Here is a 9429-nt window from a genome sequence, read left to right as displayed (position 1 = left end):
GCTAGCCCTGCAAAACTTTGCCCTTTCCTGTGGAGAAGGGAGAAGCATCTCTTCCTCACAGCATGCAGATCTGTTGTGTTGTGGGGGAGATATGTTGGTGGCAGATGGTGCTGCTACTGTCTGATGCTTGTTCCTAACAAAAGAGTCAGTGGTTGCACTGGACACTGCTCCTGAAATACTGTATCTAACAATTTCTTTAGGGTGTCTGGAATTTGGGAAATTCCAGCTAAATCAAACTCTCCCTCTTTYGAGTCTTTTGTCTGGGTTAGGTCAGAACACAGGGTCAGAGAATGGCTTGTGTCTGAGGATTACTGGTCTCTCTTCTCTCTCAAATCTTGTTTATATTAAAACCTAGTCATGGGTTTTGTCAGAGCTTCCAGCCTGAAGTTCAGAGGAAAATCTTAGGCTTTCCTTACTAGAAAGGGAACCTACTTTCAATTCCTTGGGCCTGGAGAGGAGTTTCTGTGAGGACTGCCCTGCATAAAGCTCCATTGCTCCTCTTCTGTTGGGTCATGCCCTATTCCAGAAGAGCTTCTCTACCWGCTTTTAGGCAAGCGCAGTCCCTACTGTCTTAGATAAATGTACCACAAGTCTGAATAGTGAGGCCTACTCTAATGGTGTTTTATTGTTTGTGATSTACCATCACCACTCCTGTGTGTATAGATACCAAAATGCTAAAGTTTGGCCTGGATTTGAGTTGGAAGGAGATTCTAGCCCTGTTGGTCATGATGTAGTTATTCTTGGACTATTAGTTCTATTTTTTATCCCAGACTGAACCTCTAGAACAAGATGTGTGGCAGTGCCAGCAACAGATGAAGAAAGTCAGAAGGGCACTATATTTCCCTGCAGTTTCTCTAATTGTCCTCACATCTTTCTCTTTCTCTTGTCCTTTTCTGCTTGTTTCTTATGTTTTAACCCCCCCCTTTTTTTCTCCATCTTGCAGCATAGGGGGGTTTGTGAAGACCTGGCTTCCATTTGCCCTCTTCTTGGGGGTAATCCTGACGATTGTTCTGACTCTTCATTTGCGGTGATGGCAGCTGTGAACTCCCCATTCCATGGGCACGCGAAGGAGGAAACTGGCCRCTTGATCCAGCGAGATGGAGGCATGGGACTGTGGGAGGCATTTACTAGGGAAAGCAGCAGCTCCACTCCATAGTAACAGCTCTCATCTTTATTTCCTGAGACTGGTTTCTTTTCCTTCTGTTTTCATTCTGTCAATGGTGTCTCCCAGTGTTGGGGTCCTGAGGCCTCTTGATCTCTCCCTGAATATGCTCCCCCTCTGCATTTTGTTAGCTAGAAGTGCAACTGGGAAAGGAGAGGGGTGGGCACCTTTTCTTTCACTGTGAGGTAAGGCCACAAGGCTAACCCTGCCTCCTGGTTCAAGAGCACAAGCAGATACRCCTTGTAAGGTTCTCTCTGATCACCTGGTTTCTTCCTCTTGGCAGACTTTATCAGATGCTTCCTCAGATTTCCTGAGTCTCCAAGGGGGGGATGTTGTTTCTGTACTGCATGACTCCACTGTAGCACGTGTTTCAAAGAGGAGGTGTAGGGCTTCTCCAGGGCGTGTAGGRTGCCACAGCACTCATTGACAGTCTCCCCTGTGCTGAAAGAGTGTGTTGATGGCAGGGCATCTCTCTGAGGAGACGCACTTCATGGCAGGGCAAATTCATCTGGTCCTGCTAGTGAGCCCAGGAAAGCAGATTGACTGACTTGGGTATGCCTCGTGGCAGTCTGCACACTTCCAATAGCATGTTGCAGAAATGGGCCAAGTTGCTTTTAGCTTGTGCCAGAGAAAGTAGAGCTTTCCTGCTTCTTCTGTGCTCTGAATGCCTAAAATTGTCATTACACATCTCACAAGCCACTAGCTCTCCTTTGAACCCTAGTACTTCATGTGTCATAGCTTATCTGCCAAGGTGGCAGCAACAGCAGGTATGTGCCAAGAGAAGGTTTAGTGTAGGATTTTGAAAATGTCCATGCCTTGGAGAGCAGTACCTGAGTCCTGAGCTTACTGAGGGTGTCAGAGATTAGAAGAAGAGGTGAAGGGATTGGAAGASTGCCATATTCCAGTGGTTGAGCTTTGCAGTGGCAAATGAGGGCACTAGCTTTTTTTGTAGCCGGTTCCAGGACAGTGAGCAGGAATTCTGCTAACTTCTTTGGCATACCTGGCTAAAAGCACTTCAGAGTGTTGGCTTTGAACATGAGAAATGCCGGTCTGGCAGCCTTCGATGGTCTTTTTGAACTGTAAGAGCAGACAGGGGGTACTAGAAGAGCAGGTTGCTCCTGACTGGTAAGCAGGAGATGGGTTTGGATGTGACCCAGAGCAAAGTCCAGGGCAGGAGGCACAAGCCTGTCTTTCGAGGCTCTGGCTTGCAGATGCTGCTCTCTGTGGGGTGGTGAGGCAGGTGGCTTTTTCAGAAAATGTGGCCAATGGGTTATGTGCAATTGAGCACATTCCCTCAGTGCAAAACAAGTTAGTTTTTCCACTCAAGCCTTATGAAGCCAGCTCTTTAGTACCTGATGAATTTCAGCTKCGAGGAGTCCTTGTAGCCAGCATGAAAGCTATTCTTGACTGCACGTTATCCTTGTGGCTTCCTCTGACTTTGGAAGCACATTCACAGTCACCCTGCTGGCTGTCAAAACTGTCCCTATGTACTTCCCCATCCACTTTCCTCTCCCTGGCTCTGCTAGCTGTATGGGAGGTCTGAGGTGTCATCTTAGGCTTCACCATTTCAGCATTTTCTTCTGTGTCAGTTACTTTTAAACAGCCCCTTAAGCCTCCCCCTTCTCTCTGCATTCTAATCGTCTCTTTCTCCTCTGGTGCTGGTGTTCCTGAGATGGAAGGGAGGATGTGTGCAGACCTCTGTGCCCTTCGCCTTGTTCCTGGAACTGAAATAGTCATCAGTGTCTCCTGTGTGCAGTCATTTCAAGCCTGAGTGGAGAGCAGGCTGGAGGCTGCTGATAGCTGGGCCTGGGGCTGATTAGAAAGCCAAGATCTTGCATCAAAGAGAACCTTACAATGAAAGGCTGATGTCTTATTGAGTTACTCTGCACTGYTGTGGTTCCTACCCAGCAAGTCTACTGGTTAATGTGCCCTAGGACTAGCCAGCTGAACAGGAGAGATGAGTTATTTGCCCTAATTTTAAATTTTTTAAATATAGTTACTCAGTGTGACCTGCCAAGGAAGTGCTGGTAGTCCCTGGCCCCAGGGCTGAAGCCAACCTGTCTTAAACAGTAGCAATAACCTAGAGACTCTTAGTCTTATCTCACAAGTTGATTCCAGGTGTTTTATCGATAAGCTACACAAGTGTTGCCAAAGCTGAGACTTTGAGTTGTTGGGGGAGGCTGGGAACAGGGCTGCTGGCCACAATCCCCTGCTCTTGGGATTTCTAAAAACATGTTGAGTGCCATTCCCCACCGCAGAAAATCCTTGTCTTTTGCTGCTAATGATTTTTACYGTATTTGGATTTTGAACTGAGAATCTTATGGTGCAGCTGCAAATGGGCCTTCCTGTTGGTTGGGACTTCCTGCTGCGAGGGAAGAAGAGCAATCTTTGCTAAGTCCTGGCTGAACAGCTGACCTGCTTCCACTTGGGCCTTGACTGGCAGACGGGGAGAAGGGCTCCAGGTATCCAGAGGAAACGTGGCTAACTCCAAAGGCAAGCCCAGCGCTGAGGTACCACAGAGCCAGCTTGGACATMATTGCTGAACGTGCAACGTTGTTTGCACTTGCAGAAGGAAAGAGGGTGGGCGATGGCCGTTGCAGGTGGGCTGTACCTGCTGTGCTGGTCGGACCCTGTGCTGCAGTAGTGCCCGTGCATTGCTGTGGGAGTGCATGAGCTGAGCTCAGCACGGCTTCTCCAGTAGTGCTGCATCCAGTGGCTGTGGTTGTGGGGGGACCGGCTGTTTCCTCTCAGTGTGGGAGGTGGAAGAAGGTGGGTGGATAAGGAATGTCCTCTCCTTGTAACTTCTCTCATCTCATTACTAGCTTCTTCTCAGTGCCCCTTTTGAATAGCCACATTAAAGTTTTACTGTGTCCTTTACCCTCCAGCTGCCAGTTTTATGCCCCCTTCTTTTCCCCTTTGCACGTGGCTGTGCGGTGGAGCTCCAGGGTTTTGCTGCCGCTCTTTGGCGGCGRCTGGCCCTCCATACCCTCATCCTTTGTTCTCTTGATCTCCGTGGGGCGCTGGATTACTTTGTAAATATTTAAACTCTGCTTCTGTGGTTTCATAATCCTGACGGTAGGGGAAATAAACTTATTTCTGTGGATGTCTCCAAGCACTGTCTTTTTTTTTTGTTGTTGTTGAGATGCTTCTTCCAGTTGTCAGCCAGGAGGGGGGTTGGTCTGCCTGCCTGCCTGGCTCTGGCCTCTCTCCTGCCCAAAGGCAGTGTGTCTCTGGCTGCATACAGCAGTCTGAACTTGAAGGTCCTGGGCCTTTTGCTTTCTGAACCTGCCTTTTGCCCTGCTCCAGGCAAGTCACAAGCCTTTCCCTGGGATCCCTGTTCTCTGACCTGCTGTTAGAAAAGGGGAGGTGCTGTGGGCAGGAGGAACTGTGCTGGAAGCAGATCGCTGCGGAGTGGGAAGCCCTTGCTGCGGTGCAGGTGGACCCAGGCTGCTTACAGGCGAGGGTGCTGGCTGCAGTGCCCTGTGCTTGCTGCACTTGCATGCTGCTGTGCCAGAGCCCTAAAAGCTGGTCCCTAAATACTGAGGCCTTCSCTGGACTTTTGTCGTGCTTAGGAAGAGAAGTGGCCTTGTCCGAGTCCCTAAGCCTCTGCCAGATGAGCAAAGCCCCTGTGCGGCCCCGGTTGAGTGGGAGCTGAGCCCTCTGGGGAGGAGAATGGGCAGGTTTATCTTCTAGAAGAACAAGCACAAGGGACCTTGTCTCCTTTAGCTGTGAAAAACATCCCTTTATATAGTCTTAAGTCTCTGGCATCCSTATTTTCTTAGAGGCTGGGAGAGACTTGCCTTCCAGCTCCTTCCCCTGCTGAAGCAGAGCTCCTGGCTTCCATTTCCCTGCAAGCTTTTGGTGAGGGGATGTGTGTGCTGGGGCAGAGGCTGCCAGGAACTGTGGAGGAGCTGAGGGCAGAGTAGGATGCAGAAAGCAGGCCTAATTTTCCCTTCTCCCAGCAGAGCACCATTGCCTGAACTGGGAGAGAAGGAAGCTGGGCCCTGGTGTGTTGTAATGCKTGGTACCGCAGCCAGCTGCTTTTCTGTTGCATCTGATTTCCAGAGGCCAAAGCTGTGCGGTGGGGGAAGCAGATCAGTCTTAAAATTAGGTTGTGTACGAGGCTCAGGGATTTAGCAGCACGGTCATCTTACAAAATACCACCTGGATCCTCCCCTACTCAGATCTACRTCTAAGCTATGCTGCTCCTGTGGCTGTGTAACTCCCGGGCTGGCTCTGGGGTCGYGCCTGACCTGTGAAACTGCCTGCGTGCGATTGCGGTGGGGGGAAATGGCACCTGCCGTGCGTTTTGCCTGCATGCATTTGTGTCTGGAGAAAAAGGTGAGCGTGCAAAATTCACTCTGCCCATCGTATGCAGCTTTATACGGGTATAACTGTCCTACTGGCAGCTGGGCTGGGATCATGTTCGCCTCCAAAGAGTGGCAGGATTTTTCTAACCAGCTCCTGCTACCCGTTGAGTGAAGGAGCTGCAGGGAGTACGAAGGTGCGTGGGAGCTGAGCTGGATGGTTTGAGTCATGGTGTTAGAGGGTTATGTGTTGCCAGCCAGCCTGAGTGTGCCAAGATAGTCACGCTTGGACACCAAGTCTCTCTCCCAGGGGCTGGTTGCATGGCACTAGCAGCTCTGCAGCYGGAGCGATGGAGAGAGGCTGTGCCTGCACGTAGCCCTGCTCCTCCGATTCTTCTCATTTGCCTCTCACCATGGCCACCCGAGCCCCGGAGAGAGATGGAAGCTGCAGAAAGCCRGGGAGGTCGCTAAGCTGAGTGGCAGGATCCATCCCCACCTGCTGAGCACCTCGTAAGAAAGAGCAGAGGGACCCTTGCTGYGTCCCTGCGCCTCTGTCCGTGCCCAGGGTGGCCGAGCGCGGTGAATTCACCCTGGCAGCTGCCTGTGCAAGGGGAGCTCTCATCTCAACCCTGCTGCTCCCTGGAAAGCTAAAAGCCATTAAATGCAGCAAAACGAGGCTGCAGCTGGCTGGCAGGCTAGGAGGTGTCTGGCCCTGGGTGGATAGATGTACGATGGAGGGTCTCTGCTCGGCCCCGAGCTGCCGAGCCGTGCTGTGGGCACCGGCGCTTCCCTTGGGGCACAGCCCTGGCCCCCGTGTCCCCGYGAGACCGAGTCTCTCTGCTGAAGGAGACCTTCTGCAGCGGGGTCGAGGAGCTGGACGCCCTGCGCCGATGGGGACTGGCGCTGTTGGGCTGGCGTCGAGCCGGCTTTGAAGGGGGGTCATTTAATTGCAGCCAGCCAGAGGGGAGGGGGCCCACGTCCCTCATCCTGTTAGCAGGGCCGCATCAAAGGGCTCCCTGGGGGACGGTATCAAATTGCACGTAAGCATTTGCACAGTGGGAGCTTTTGAAATGCCAGCAGCGGTGTCTGGGCTGCCTGCGGCCCTGGTGCCACTGGGGCTGCGCCTCCCTTGTCGTGCTCAGCCACCCCCTAATCCTTTCTGTTGCCAGGGAGGGAGGGAAGGGGGGTGCGAGACCCAGCCCAGGGGCTCTCAGCTGCCTGCACCTCCCTGGGAAGGCCTCGGACTTCATCCCCGGGTGAAGCCAAAGGTGGAAGCWTCGTGAGATCCATGCTCTGTTGCACAGATTAAAAATGAAGAGGAGGTTGCAAGCAAGCAGCTCCCCTGCCCACGGCTCTCTGGAGCTCCGCTCCGGTCCCGCGTGCCCGGGAAGTGCAGTGAGCAGCACATCAAAGGCGCTGGCAGCCGGGAGGGCAGAGGGCACGGGGAGCCGAGCCGCTGGCGGGGGAGCTGGCCAGATGGCCCGGCGCAGCCTCGGCTCCTGCRGCTGGGAATCTGCCTGGGCAACCAGCAGCCCCATCGCTGCTGGGATGGCATGCAGCAGTGCAAAAGCACCGGCRACAAGGGAAGGGAGAATTCGGAGCTGGGGGTCATGCAAAGCTGAGCTGACAGGGTGTAAAAGGCCCCCTTGAGTTTGCAGAGATGCTTGTGCCCTGCAGTGGGGACCATCGGGGTGGGTTAGCCTCTCCCACGTCCGCTGTGTCCCGGGGCTCTGCACATCGGGATGAAGCCCTGCCCTGTCACCCCTTGGGGCCCCCAGAGATGCCCTTGGTAGCTGATGGAGCTCCAACCTGCACAGCTCAGGATTCCTGTGCCACTCTTGGCTCCACCCTTGGCTTTAGGAGGCCAAAATTTAGCAAAGCACAATCTTCCCACCCTGGGAGAAGGGAGATGTGGGTGCCTGTGCCTGGCTGCGTGCACACACGTGCCACCAGGAGCAGGGCTCCTGCGGTGCTCCTCTGCATAGGGGGTCCCATCCTGCAGGGTGACTCGGTGCTGAATCGGACTGTGCCTCTCTTTTCCCTGCAGAGATGTGCGACGAGTCTGCACGGGTCAGAAATGTCCCCATCGCCCGCATCAGCAGCCGGGACCTGCCCAACCCCATCACCCTCTTGCTGCCAACAACCAGGGACACCCTGGCACAGGGAGCAGGGGGTCCCCGTGGCATTGCCGCACCGCTGCGGGGGATTTCAGGGCGCCGAGGGGGGTCCTCAATGCTTGTGTCCGAATCCCCAATTCCCTTCCTCTGTGCTCGGGGTGGGATGTCGCTGAGCTGGACCCCGGGGCAGGAGAGCGGCTGCGGATGCCAGCGGGCGCTCCCTGCCTCAGCTGCCCCCGGCGAGGCCGGGCTGGCGCGGGAAGCCCCAGCTGTGCCTCGCGGACCGGAAAAACGGGTCCAGTGGGAGCAGGGCCGGGGTGTGGGAAGGGAATCGCTCTTTGCACCCACTCCCTTCCCGCCGCGCGAGCGGAGGGCTGCGGCGGTGGCGGGGCTGGGCGCTGGCTCCGGGCATGCCCCGGCTGGCGGCCTGCGCGCTCCCCGACCGCCCCGCGCAGAAATGAGGCAGAACCTGTTCTCGGCGCCGGCTTGGCCAACGCGGAGCCGGCGCCAGCGCCCGGCGGGGCGGCCCCGCTCTGCGTCCGCGCCCGCCGCTCCGCAGCCGGGGCAGGACGTGGCCGGGTGGGTGCCCTCCTCTCTGGGTGCTGCGCTCCTCCGGTGGTGAAATCACGGCTGAGCTGGGTCCCTGGGATCGGGGAGAGGGTTTTGCTCCGTCAGACTGCGGCTGTGACGTGCCTGGAGCAGCCTGGGCATCGCGCGGGGCTCCGGGCCRCTGCAGCCTGCCTGGCTCGCTCCCCGCCTGGCGTCTCTGCAAGAAAAACTGTCCCCAGGGGATGGCCCAGCTCCTTGCTTGGCTCTTCCTGGGGCCAGGTCGTCCCCAGACGTCACAGTCTGACGCGGCCACCACTGCCCCAGGGTGGGCAGAGGCACCTCCTGGCCGGGAGCCTGGCAGTGCCGGCGGTCCGGCACATCCCCTCGACCCCGGCAGAGCCGCCGGGCTGCACCGGCCTCCGGGGCGCAGCAGCGCGTTTCCAGCCCCCCGGCGGCTTGCCTTTGGGTGCCCGGCGGAGCAGTCGGAGGCGCGGGAGCGGGGGATGAGCTCCCACCCCGCTCGAGGCTGCAGCGGCAGCTCCRGAGCAGTGCTCGCCCTCCCTGGCCCGTTCAGCCCCGGGGGTGACCTAGGAGCGTCCAAACCTGGGCAGAAAGGGGTTCAGAGGTAGCAAATATTTTGGATAACCGGGGTCCCCCGCAGCTCCTCAGTGCGCGTCTCTGCAGGGAGACGTTCCCAGGGCTTGGCCACGTTGTCTGCGGTGTTTTAGCCAAACATCAGCGCATGCGGTTGAGGCTACAGCTGAGACCCGGCAAACTTGTTGTGCCAAGGGCCCAGCTGAGCCCACAGGCATTCGCCGCCCTCCCGGCCCTGCGCTCCCTTGACTCGAGCAACAGCTCCCTCGGGGACGGGGACGTCGGCCCGGCCCTGGAGCACCTCGGCCTGAGCCTCAGCACCCTCGGCGGGCCCACGAGCGGCGGCGTTGCCGGGAGCCGCCCGGGCCGGGGCGCGCGGGCAGCCGGGAGCGTGGGCAGGGCGCCTTCGGTCTCTGCTTCCCAGCATCGATTTTTGCRCAGCGCGGAGGAACCTGACACGTTTCAGGCCTCTGCCCTTCAGCTCTCAGCTGAAAGCACCCTGCAGCTCTGCAAAGAGAGGGAGAGGAAGGGGAGGGCGGCAGCGGACAGACAGACAGAGCCRTTGCTAAAGTCTCATTTCCTTAGAAACCACGCTAAAAATAATCCCCTTTCGCTGCGGGCCCCTGCTCGGCGCGTGCTGCCAGGCTGCTGCCGGCGGGCGCTGCGCCCCTCGGCCGCGCTGCCGCCCCGCCAGCGCCGG

At 56.6% G+C, this 9429-nt stretch overlaps 1 protein-coding gene across 1 annotated transcript in view; it reads left to right on the top strand.

Moving 5' to 3' along the window:
- Positions 1-4274, top strand: part of TMEM222 (transmembrane protein 222) — an 8682-nt gene extending 4408 nt beyond the window's left edge. Inside the window, exon 6 of the mRNA XM_085304963.1 lies at positions 944-4274. Coding sequence (XP_085161089.1) covers positions 944-1031 — 88 coding nt within the window. The 3' untranslated portion in view covers positions 1032-4274. The remainder of the gene's footprint in view (positions 1-943) is intronic.
- Positions 4275-9429: the final 5155 nt, after the last annotated feature.

The sequence above is a fragment of the Rhea americana genome, unplaced genomic scaffold (genome assembly GCF_003343005.1).
Source record: "Rhea americana isolate MKP2758 unplaced genomic scaffold, rheAme1 scaffold_215, whole genome shotgun sequence".
In the NCBI taxonomy this organism is placed as follows: Eukaryota; Metazoa; Chordata; class Aves; order Rheiformes; family Rheidae; genus Rhea; species Rhea americana.
This window is presented reverse-complemented; position numbering and strand designations above follow the sequence as displayed.